Here is a 12,814-nt window from a genome sequence, read left to right as displayed (position 1 = left end):
AAGGAACTGAGCATGTTTAACATGCAGGAGAAAAGACTCAAGGAAAGAACCATAATAACTCTTCAAGTCCCTGAAGGGTTATCCCATAGAAGGACTAGCTCTGATCTGCCTGGCCTAAGAGGGAAGACCCGGGAGTGGTGGGTAGAAGCCACAAAGAGCCAACTTTAGGCTTGATGTCAGCAGTAACATCCTAATAATTAGCACCACCCAAAAGTGGCCCGGGATGTCTTGGGTCCTTATTGGAGGTTATCAAGCAAAAGCTAGATGACCTCTCATTGAGTATATTATCGAGAGAAGTCCCAGTCTCTCCAACGCTGACATTCTATGAATGGCTGATTTATTGATGAGTCATCCAAGGCCATATAGAATCACAGAAGACTGTAGGGTCTGGTATCTCCCACCTTCTGCACAGAGGAGAATTTGTGTTGCTATTTTCTCATTGGGGCTTTGAGATCACACAAGGTTGTGGACTGGGGAAAGATGAAGCAGCCGAGGGAGGGGGCTACTGGACACTTCTTGCTGAGGCCCCTCATTCCTTAGAGATGTTTTTGGGCTGGGAGATGGAGGAGGGGTAATTATTAGCATGTTATTCCTAATACTGGTGAAGCTCTAACCAGCTCCTTGTAAAACTGATGAGATACAAGGTGGCCAGAGTCATTCCAGTTGTAACCGGCAATATCACAAGCTGAAATGTTGACATCAATAATATCTCTGCTATAAGAAAGTTGTAGGTTATAGAATTTATGAATGGAAACCATTGTTGGAAATTAGAGCTGATGGTTTTGAGGCCATCAGGACAGGCTCCCCTTAAGGGAGGCTCTCTAGAACATACTCATGGAGAAATGCTGACAAAAACAGGTTTTTGAAGGTCAGTACAACTATGTCCCCCAAATAACGCTTTGTCGATCACTAGCTTGTTTTCTCCCTGATAAAATAATATATTGCCTCGACTTCCTGATATGCAAGTTGGTCAGCCCCCAGATGATAGTATAAGAACCCCCCTCTCTGAAGGACCCTTTGGAGGAGCCCCTCTCCTCCTGTGGGGGCACCTCCTTCCTGCTGAATGGACCTGTGTCTCTGTGCTCCTGAGCGCAGAGTTGCCTGTGTGTGAGTTATACTGTGTCATTGTGTAAGCCTGAGTTATATGTGGGGTTGCCTTCTCTCTCTCCTCTTCCCCCTCTTCCCCATTGCTTGCAACAAGGCTTTGCACTGAACTGATTCATGTGTTATTCTCAGCACCTGAACTCGTTGAGGGCTTGTTTTCCCCCAATCTCTCTGGCTGGCCCACCAGCCTTTTCATAGACATAAGTTGGGTACCTGGACAAGGACTTAACCCATTGACAGGCACCCCTCTACTGGGGGAGCAGGGCACTATGAGCCTAGGTGTAGAAAGCAAAGGTCAACAGAGACCTCCCGGGAGGGACTGCCTTATGCCAAAGGACTGTACAATAACGTTGTTTAATATTTTTGATAACTATATATTAGTAATAGGGCAGCTAGGTGGTGAAGTGAATAAAGTGCAGGCCTTGAAGTTAGGAGGACCTGAGTTCAGGTCCAGCCTCAGACATATACCACCTGTGTGACCCTGGGCAAGTCATTTCACCCTGTGTGCCTCAGTTTCCTCATCTCTAACATGAGCTGAAGAAGGAAATAGTAAACCACTCCAGTATCTTTGCCAAGAAAACCTCAAATGGGGTCATGAAGGATAGGATATGATTGAAAATGACTGACCAACAATGTATTAGTAATAATAACAGCTACCACTTATATAGAGTGTACTACGTGCCAGGCACTGTGCTAAATACTTTATAACTATTATCTCATTTGATCCTCACAACAACCCTGGAAGGTAGGTGCTATTAATATCCTCATTTTACAGATGAGGAAACTGAGTCAAACAGAGATACATGGCTTGCCAAGGAACACTCAGTAAGTGTCTGATGTCAGATTTGAACTCAGGTCTTCCCGACTCCAGGTGTGGCATTCTATCCACTGTACTACCTTGCTTAGAGGTTTACAGACATCTAATAAAAGGTCTGCCAAATTATCAGCATACAAAGAGATCCCAGCTGAAGGGCTGGAGGGGCCTTCTCTAGTCTAACCTTTTCATCTTACAGAGGAGGAAACTGAGGCCCAGAAAAGTTAAGTGACAAGATCATACAGGTCTTCAGTATTAGAGGTAGGACCTGAACCCAGGGCAATTGTGTCCAGAGCCAACGTTCTCTCCACTGTCCTGGCCACAAGTGTCCTGGCCTCTCAGCCTCAGCTAAAACCTCACCTTCTATGATAAACTTTTCCCTGTCCCCCATCACGCTAGTGTCTTCCCTCTGAGACTTCTCTAATGGACCGCTTGTTTATACAATGTTGTTTGCTTGTTTTTTCCATTAGACAGTCAGCCCTTTGGGGGCTGGGACTAAGGTTTGGCCTTTCTTTGTATCCTCAGTGCTTAGCACCATGGCTGGCACATAGTAGGTGCTTAATACATTCTTGTAGACTTGACAATATAAATGTTCGATATTATTATTATTTTAAAAACTACTATAACACTTACGAAAGGCAGTATTTATAGAAAACACACTAGCGTGGAAGTCTTTTTCAGCACTGGAGGGAACAGCAGAATAGAAAATTTATCATAGGATATCAAATATTTACTGTATGCAATTGTAAAAATAACCTCATACAACTCAAGGAGGGGGAATGATTTAAGTTGTGGTTTATCTGAACCATGGAATGAAGAGCAGCGTTAAACAGGAGTAAGGTTTTACTATTCCCCCTGTGACCATGGTCAGTCTGGCTACACACCCCGAAACTGCCAAGGACCTGTCTCAAAAATTTCTTATGTAAGCCACTTGGTTGTGAATGGTCTTATAAACAGTAGGTGCTTAATAAATGCTGGGGGACTCATTGATTGTCTAAGTGGCTTCTGAAATCCCTTCTAACCCCAAGGTTCTGGCCACAGAACCAACCAAAGCCTTTTGAGAAGAGGCTGGTAGACCAAAACTCCAGCTTGAGCAGCCAAAGAACGCCAGCCTAGAAAAGAAGGCTGGGGAGGCCAATGATGCCCTTCGCTCTTTGGTTTCTCCTGACGTGGAATAGACCTTTCAGGGGCTGCTGCACACAGCACCAAATCAAGAACAAGGAAAATAAGTATAACCTCTGGACCTTGGGGATTTGACTCACAAGTCTTTGACCCTGCATCACACCAGACTGAAAACCTGGAGTTGGACAGGGTTCTTCCTCAAACCCAATCAAGGTTTAAAAGAAACATTTAAAAGAAACTGGGATATCCATCAGTCAGTCGATGACTGAGAGTCACAGGACCTGAGTTCAAGCGCCAGCTTTGCCAAATGCTACCTGTGTGACCTCGAGGAAGTCACAGCCCACCTGGCTCTCCATTCTTCACCTCCAAAATGAGAGTTGGACGAGATGACCTCCAAAGTCCCTTCTAGCTCTTGCCCTGTGCCCTACTGATGACCCAGATACCTCGTTGTGTGGGCGATGGGACCCAGGCATCCCCACACCAAGCTAAGAATGACAAGAGCTGGTCGTAATGCACCAGATGCAGGGGACAGCTTTCTCCACGCCCTTCTACTTGCTCTGGCTCCCAGATCACTCCTCCAAAGCCAGGGGTGTCTGTCTGCTGAAGTTATCTCCTATTCCCTCTGGAGATTAAACCCACTTGAATCAGGGATGGATTTTTTTGCCAGCTCCAAAATTCAAAGCAAAATCTCTCCTGTTTCTCAGTCCCACATTCTTTAGAGAGATCTGTTTCTCCTGAAACTAACAACAGAAACTTTTGCTTAGATGTTGATTAAATTTGCACCTGAGGACTTGGGGAATCTGTTCACATTCCTCTTCAGGACACATGGGAGTGACTGATGTACTTATTGGCTACTACTTTTTAACACCATGAGCAGGAGAAATAGTACCAAATAGAAGCCCAGGTGGCAGCTGGAACCAGCACGCATGCTTCTCAGAAAGACCATCACGGTGGCATGAGCTAAGTCAGCCCAGAGGGAAGGGAGGGAGAAAGGTAAAAAGTCACAAACCACAAAATATGGCATGGATCCCACGTCACTCACCTCCACTTTGCTTTCGGGTTCGTGGTCCGCAGCTGCGATATACACAACCTCCTGGACTTCATCTCTGGGCCTCGCTGAGTTCTTCCCAAACACCACCAGCCCATCCTTAGCCCGTGGGGGGAAAGCCACAAAGCAGTAGCTGGGAGGAGCCACAGACATCCTGAAAAGAGAACGGCACTCGCGTGATGAAGCTGGGATGAACACAGAACATGCCATCAGCATAGTACTTTTCTCCAGAATATTTGATCCACTAAAATTATACTAGTATTGAATTGTGTGCACTGTTGGTCATGAAGAAATCCCAGCTGGCAAATGAGAAGGAGCAAAATTGTGGGATAATCAAGACCAGTCAGTTATAAGTAATGCCACTTATCCTTGGGGCTAAAAAAGCCAAGCAGTCTATTGACAAGCATTTAATAGGCACCCACTGTGTGCCAGGTACTGGGGATACAAAGACAAAAGTAAAATAGGCTCCTTCTAGGAGCTTATATTCTATTAGGATTGAAGACATGGATGGATGGATAGATAGATAGATAGATAGAGGGATAGATAGATGTATAGATGGATGGATTGATAGACAGATGAACAGTTAGATGGATAAATGGATGGATAGGTAGATGAATAGACAGACAGACAGACAGACAGACAGATAGATAGATAGATAGATAGATAGATAGATAGATAGATAGATAGATAGATAGATAGATAGATAGATGAATGGGTAGAGGAATAGAAAGATGGATAGATAGATGTATGACTAGATGTATGGCTAGACGGATGGATTGACAGATGGATTGATGGAAAATTGGGTAGACAAATAAATAGATTGATGGCTAGGTAGATAGATAGAGAGAAGCATACAATGAATAAATACAAATTATTGCCAAACAGTTCAATACTAGAATGACAGTGGACATCAGAAGCAGCTAAAATGGCAAAAGGGAAAGGACAAAAAAGAGGCAATCTGTCATCTCCTAGGAAAGCGGGAACACTCCACTTGGTTGTGTCCCAACCCCCACCTGCAGGGCTGGCAGGATTCCATGCTGCCATATGGCTGAAATTGAGGGAGCAAAGAAAGACCAGTGAGAAGTAAAAAAGTTATCTTTTTTTTAATCTTGTTTCAGTTACGCAACAATGAAGCCTCCCCACACCTGGATCTCTAGTCCCCTGAACTGGACCTCTGCGCCAATCGAGGACATCTATACTGGCCAGCCTCCACACATGACTTGTTGGTTCCTCCCTCTGTATATCACTTCAGTCTTGAGCTAATATGCTATGGTGTAGGAAGGCTGGGACTTTAGAGATCATGTAGGGGAACCGCTTGTTTTCCAGACGAGGAAAGAGGCCCAGAGACTTTAGATGATTTGCCCAAGGTCACACAGGCTTTTAAGAAGTTGTTGAACTGAAGCAAGAATCCAGGTCTTTGGACTCCAAATCCAAATGTAGGGCTCATCACACTGCCTCCCACTAAAATCTTAACAATTTCACCTATTTCTATACAGAGTCATAACTTAGAACTCTCCATTGTGGGGAGACAGTGATGCAAAGGACAATCTAACCATGAATGCAGAGTCACACTGAGAGCACAGCAGCCTTCCTCCCTCCCAGAAAGTCCAGCCTGCACCCTTGAAGGAATGGGGGTGGGGAGAGTGGAGGAGATGGGTCAGAGGAGCAGGGCACCGTGGGTAACACTCAAGGGGAGAAGAGGCAGTTAGGGATGGCCCTGAGTGGGATGAAAAAACAGGATCACGCCAATATTGTACGGGTTAGTTGAGGCTACCAAGGTGGGATAAGATGTAAAGTACAGGGGACTGGCCTCCCAACTGCACCAGGGAAGATGCATGCACCCCACAGACGTCAGTACCCTGAGACAAAGCTCTGGTCGCGCACTTCCTAGCTCCAGTTGCTTCTCCTGCCCTTGAAGGCTTATGAAGCAATTTCCTCAGAACTCTGAGAAGGAGGTAGTACAAGTATTATTATCCCTTTACAGATGAGGAAACTGATACTTCGAGGGGTTACGGGAATAAACGTTCACTGACTTGTTGACTTGCAGAAGATGTTCTTGCTCGTGTGGGACCGAGTGACCTCCTCGGTCCCTTCCACCTCAAAGACACTGCGTGCTTGTCGCGCTAAAAGCTGAGCTGGGGATCTTGATTGGCTGAGGGGGTCTGGGATTATTGAATGGACGGACGAGCCCTGGAGGAGGTTGACTCCCAGTTCTGAAGGGAAGGGGGAGGGAATCGTTCCGTAGGAAAACACAGCAGGTGCATTCTGGGTTAGGGAGAAGAAGGATAATCTAAAGCCAAACCTTGGAGAAGAATCATGGGGGACTAAGGACTTGGCCAGGACATCTAAGACAGTTTAGGATGGCAGAATAAGCTGGTGAGCCCAGGAGAGTGCTTCTTTGATTGATATTCTTGATTGTCTGAAAACCTGTGGACATCAAACCTTGATGTCTGTCTCCCTTATAAATAAATTCTGAAGACCGTATTCATGTGGTATGGAACATATATGAATGAATGAGCATTTATTAAGCAGTGCTATGTGTTGGTCACTGATTTTAAAAGAGACAAATCCTGACCTTAAGGATATTACATCTCATAGGAGAAGACATGGCATTTGGATAAACTGGAGCAGGGAGGGGAGCTTTGTTCTGCAGGGTTTAAGGGGGATGGGGACAGATACTGCAGAGGAGATGATGGGATGGCTGGATAGGATGTGAAGCTAAAACATGGTCTGGGGTCTAGAGCCAACCAGTAGATGTAGATGGGCTGAGGGGACCAGTTTGTAGAATTGCCAATAAACCAGATTGAGCCCTGAGGGAGAGCTCCAAAGGTGAACACCAAGTCAGAACTGGGATTCGAGCCCTGATGCTTCAACTCCATATCCATGCCAAGCTTCTTACTCTTTTTACCATGCCAAGCTAACTCACGGGTTGCAATCTGTATTGGTGGATGGAGCTTCTTACCCTGGGAGGCACCCCTATACCAACAAAATGACTGCTTTTTTGTTTGTGTGCTCTCTCTCTCTCTCTCTCTCTCTCTCTCTCTCTCTCCCTCCCCCTCTCTATTTCTGTCTCTGTCTCTTTCTCTGTCTTTCTCCCTTTCTCTCTGTCTCTCTTCCTTTCTCTCTCTCTCTCCCTTTCTCTCTCCCTTTCTCTCTCTCTCTCTCTCTCTCTCTCTCTCTCTCACACACACACACACACACACACACACACACACACACACACACACACATGCACACACACACAGGAATTTTGCTCCCTCTTCCTACTTCTACTTCTTCAGGTATGCTTGGAAAAAAGAGTGACACATTATAGGTTATTTATATCTTATCTACATACATAATCAACATTTTATACTTTCTTGTCCTTGACAAGGTCACATCAATACAAATTAAGCCTCCCCCTCTTTGCCTCAGTGGAAGATGGTAACTCACTATCTCTGCATCTAAGCCAAGGCCTAGCTCTGGAAAAGCTGCTAAGACTCCCATAAGCTCCTTGGCTGCTGCTGACCATTCTGTCAGGACTCCTGCTGCACAACCAAATGTTCTCGGTCCATTTTAATGCAGTGGTGACTGTCGGCAACAGATGCCCAGCAGTTTGTGGGGCTGAAGGAGCTCATTTTTCTGCTGAATACTGTGACCAAGCAGGGACCAGAGGATTTGAAACCAGAGCTATTTCTGTAATGGTCACATTGAACAAGCCTTTGCCTCCACATTTAGTGGTCAGTCATGGATTTGAACGCAGGCCCTCCTCCTCTAAAGTCATTGTTCCTTCCCCTATACCACAGCACTGGCAAAATAAACGCCAAAGGAGAAATGAAGCAAGCTCCCAAACAATCATCCACTCCATTATTTCTGAAATCCTCTGCTGTTTGGAGCTCAAATGCTACATCTGCATATCTGTCATCTCCCTTACAAACCAAAGTAGTGAGAGATTAATTGTGGCGACTGTGAGGCATTTAAAATCCTCCATGAAAGGATTCTTGTGAGACTGAATAATGAAACCACCTAAGGTTGGAGCCTCCTGTAAGTGATGGCCCCAGTCAGATGGGGGAGAGTGGAGAGTGAGAGCCAAATTTTACTAATCTCTTCAGGAAATCTCATAACCCTTATCCTCAGAGACAACACCCAGGCCAAGTGCTCTGGACTTTAAGTACAGAATGAATTTCTAACTTGGAGATTTTTAACCCCTTCATGAGGGACGGAAAGTGAAAAGGACAGGAAGAGAACATCGTCCTCTCTCTTTTCTCACTGGAATCATGCCATATCTATCAAGTCATCTTCTTTCATAGGTGGTCAAACGTCCTTTTTTTTTTTCCAGTTAGGGAGTCAATGGAGTTTCCCACAAAGAACAAGAAAGGCAAAATGGGAGAAAGTAGATTGGCATCATGAGGAAATTCAGGAACCAGAAGGGAAAAAATGCTGGAGAGCATTTGGATGAAGATTATGGCAGTAGAAGTAGAAGTGAGCATGTCATCAAAGCGTAATACAGACCGCCAGGACAGAAGGAAGAAATAGAGGAAGAGTGCAGAAAATCGATCACAAGTCTGGCATACAGAGTAGTATTTTTGTCACTTTCTTGGCAATATAAAATTTTAGAGAGTTGTCTGAGCCATTGAAATATTAAGTGACTTGCCCAGGGTCACAAAAGCAGTAGGTGTCAGAACTGGAACCTGGACAAGCCAACCTCCTGGTCACCCAGGTTAGAAATCCCGGAACTGACCCCCTCACCCATTCTTACTCAAGACTGAGTATCTCTATCTCTCTGAAGATAAAAGTACATGGGTTGCTCATAGGTCCAGTATCACCGGTGATTGACATAGGAGCTTTTCCCTGTTCTGTTTCTGACCTGGGTCGGCTCATCCCTCCTTGGGTACACTGCTGGCCCCCACTCTCAAGGGCTCACCACACTGATTCTGTACTTACTATGGATACTCAATCAGCAAAGTCTACTATAGGTCATCACCCCTAAGCTCAAGGGTTCCACCAGCCTCAGCCTCCCCAGCAGCAGGAATTACAGAAGTATGCCACCATGCCCAGCCTCCCCAGATTTTGGAAGAGCAAATTTCAAATATTCAGAGGAAAGATGGCTAGGATCTCACGGGCTAAGATTGTACAGGAAAATTCAGTCCAAGAAGGATGAGACTCTCTTGGGCATGAAATTCTGAAGACACAAAAAAATCTAATTCTGATGAAGAAGAAAAGAGGGAATTGCACAAAAAAGACCGCTGTGGATGCACAGGGAACTCACGAACCAACTTAGACTTTTCAAAGATAATGTACAGGAGACGTAAGCAAGGCCGCACAATGGAAGATGAAAACAAAGATATTGCATGGCCTTATAAAAATGTGTCAGAAATGCTCAGTCTTAGAAGTATCTGACGCCGGGGAGGAAAACCAGCCAACAAAAAGGGCTTTATGTAAAGCTCTGCTGGGGGAAAAGGAAGGTTAAAGAAGGTCAAAGACCTTTGCCTGGAAGGGGCAGGATGATGACTGACAACAGAGAAGGCCGAGCTGCTCAATTACCGCCTTGCTTCCATTTTCTCTGCCAAGAAAAGATGATCTTTGACCCAGAAATTAGAACAAAATAAACCAAAGGGAGATGATACTATTTTTCCAAGACCAATTTTCCCAGTTTCTGTTGATGGCCCATCATCCTCCCAACACAGATTTTAAGCCTGTCCTGGAGTCATCTGTACCTCCTCCCCCTTCCTCCCTCACTCAGGTCCTACCTAGCGGCCATATCCCTCCTATCTGTCTTCTACTCACCAGTTAAGCCGCCATCACCTCTTGCCTACATTAGTATAATAGACATTATTTCATACTCTCTCTCCCTCTAGTCATATAAATTATATCACAGTGAAACTGGATTGCTAGGGCTTTCTGATCTCATCCTTAACTCTCCTTCCTCCACACATTGGCACGGGGCATGCCCCATGTCAAGAATACCCTCCTTCCTCATCTCCACCTATTGATAACCTTGTCTTCCTTCAGAAACCAGCTCAGATGTCTCCTCCTTCCTGAAGCCCTCCACGATCCCACCTCCCCACACTGAAAGTGAGCTATCCCTCCTCAAATTCTCCTAGAGAAGTGTATCTGGTTCACAACTCCATCCCTGGCTCAGTGCACCTTGTATCACACTTGGGACCCTGTCATATATAAAAGTTAGACTTTAAGCTCCCTGGTGGCAGAAACATTTTTCTTCATCATATCCCAAGTGAAAACAAAGAGAGCCAGTATACTATAGCCTTGGTCTCCCTTATAGACTCAAATATTCCCTATACTGATGAAAATCACTACTCCTCTAATAACTTAGTGAAAAGGGAAGGCCCAGGCATCAGAGTTGGCAGACCTGAAGTGGTCTCCCAAGCAAGAGCACGAAGGAAAAAAGTGGCTACATCACAGGCCTATGCACGTTGGATGCTATGGGTGTTACAAGTTAAGAGAGATGAGGGGCAGGTAGGTGGTGCACTGGTTAGAGCACCGCCCTGAAGTCAGGAGGACCTGAGTTCAAATCCAGCCTCAGACCAAACACTTGACACTTACTAGCTGTGTGACCCTGGGCAAGTCACTTAACCCCAATTGCCCAAAAACAAAACAAAAAAAAAAAAAAAAAAACAAGTTAAGAGAGGAGATGGATCCCTCTTGATTGTCTACCTGACACAAGGATTGCTAGTCTGCAAAGAATTAAAAAGAAGGACCACCATGAGGGCAACAGCAAGGTACATGGAGGCTGGAGGTATAAACAGACTTCCATATAGAAAAAAATAAGAAGTAACAAAGAATGGTAGTAATGGAGGTCATTGAAGCAATGTCTGATCAAAAGAGATGCTGGTCATAGGTCAAGAAGAAGAGACAACTTTCTTGATGTCAGGAAAAAGCAAAGGGCTGCCCCCTGCCTCCCCTCACCAGGTCCCCTTCCAGGTGGTGAAACTCTAGGAGCATGAATAAGAGTCATAGAAGATGGGCTGGTGTAGATGAGCAGTCACAAGAGTAGATATGAATGGGCTGTGATTTGCATCTTGGAAGAGAATCACCACAGCAATGAGATCACACTGATCCATTATGATCCATTATACATACATACACACATAAATATATATATATATATATGTATGTTTGTGTGTATATATGTAATTGCTTCTCAGTACATACCTAGACTTTAAAGCGGAGGAAGGCAATGTTTGAGGGGTTGGCCTCTATCCATACAAACTCAGAGAATTTCCACCACTGTTGCAGATCATTCTAATCCATTCCCCAGCTGGCCAGGTGGTCGGATTTGGAAGCCATATTCCAAGACATGAGTCTGGACTTAGCCGTGTATGTGATGAAAGGACTGCTCTTCTGAGTAAAGCTTAGGATCATAGGAGTATATGATCTCAGACTGAGAGCTGGGACAGACCTTGGAGATCCTCCAGGCCAACCCCCTCATTTCAAAGAAGAAGAAACAGAGTCTATGAGGAATCACACGATGTGTCCACAGTCACTCCAGTAGTGGACAACACATCTGGAATTTGATCTGCCTTCCGGTCCACTGTTCTTTCTACTGTATCATGAGGACCTCTGAAGCCATCATCTCCATGTCTCCATATCTGTCCCTGGCATCATAGTTCCCATAATGGCCAAGCACCAGACCTGGGAGGTATTTTCAAATCACCATTACCCCCCCCAAAAAAGAAAAAAATCTCCATTACCCCAATGCACACAATCTCTAATCCTGTCTATCCTCCCTCTCAGATTCAACCTTTCCTCTCCACCTCCAAAACCTGTGAAAAAATGCTCTGAAGGGGATGACTATTTTCAAACAGTAACCTCTCATTGAGGCTGGAGTTTTCTGAGTTCAAACATGCATGGGGGTTGTGTTAAGCCTTTTCTGAAATATTACCAACTTCAATGAGAGTTCTTGGAAAAGGCCAATGGGTCCTATGTGTCCATGAGGGTATCATTACAAAGGAATAAAATCACAAGTATGTGACTGAGCAGGTGTGGACAGTCATGGGAGCTGACCTTCTGGGTCAGCCGCAGGTCAGAGCAGAACCGGAGCCTGGGATAAAGAGAAGTATGAAAATCTTAAAGGGACTCTTTCTGTGGTGGCAAAGAACAAGAAACTAAGAGGATGCCCATCAACTGGGGGATGGCTGAACCAATAATGGTGTATGAAGGTCATGGAATGCTTTAAGAAATGAAGGAGATGGTTCACAAAAAACCTCTGTATGAACTGATACAATGTGAAGTGAGCAGAAGCAGAATGATTTACACACTAATGACAGCAGTGTAAAGACAGATGGACTTAAGAACACCGACCAATGCAATGATCAACTACAGGTCCAGAGGAGTAATGAGGAAACTGGCAGAGAGAGGATGAAGTCAGGATGGAAGGGGAGACAAACATTTTTGGACATGGCCAGTTGAGAAGCTTTGTTGTTGTTGTTCAACTACACTTGGTTGTTACCTAGATTTTCTTTTTCTTTTTTTTTCTATTCAGTGGGGAGGGGAGATAGGTGAAAGAAAAAAATAATTGCTTTTAAATTAAATAAATAATAAAGAGAAGAAAGAAATGAGGCCTTGTGGCATAAAAACCAATTTTTAACTTAAAAATGAAATTTTCTATTGATACCACTACGACCCTAACTCAGGCCTTCATCACCTAAAGCTTGGAGTGTGGTTAAAAAAAAGTTCCACACTGATCTCTCTGCCTCTGATTTCTTCATTTTCCATTTCATTTTTCA

At 44.7% G+C, this 12,814-nt stretch overlaps 1 protein-coding gene across 1 annotated transcript in view; it reads right to left on the bottom strand.

Annotated features, from left to right (window-relative positions):
- LOC114050517 (secernin-1) overlaps positions 1–12,814 on the bottom strand; it is a 63,265-nt gene that overhangs the window by 36,003 nt on the left and 14,448 nt on the right. The window contains exon 2 of the mRNA XM_027872274.1: positions 4,083–4,242. Within this exon, the coding sequence (XP_027728075.1) occupies positions 4,083–4,241 (159 nt within the window). The 5' untranslated portion in view covers position 4,242. The remainder of the gene's footprint in view (positions 1–4,082; positions 4,243–12,814) is intronic.

The sequence above is a fragment of the Vombatus ursinus genome, unplaced genomic scaffold, assembly GCF_900497805.2.
Source record: "Vombatus ursinus unplaced genomic scaffold, bare-nosed wombat genome assembly UNPS02014799.1, whole genome shotgun sequence".
In the NCBI taxonomy this organism is placed as follows: domain Eukaryota; kingdom Metazoa; phylum Chordata; class Mammalia; order Diprotodontia; family Vombatidae; genus Vombatus; species Vombatus ursinus.
This window is presented reverse-complemented; position numbering and strand designations above follow the sequence as displayed.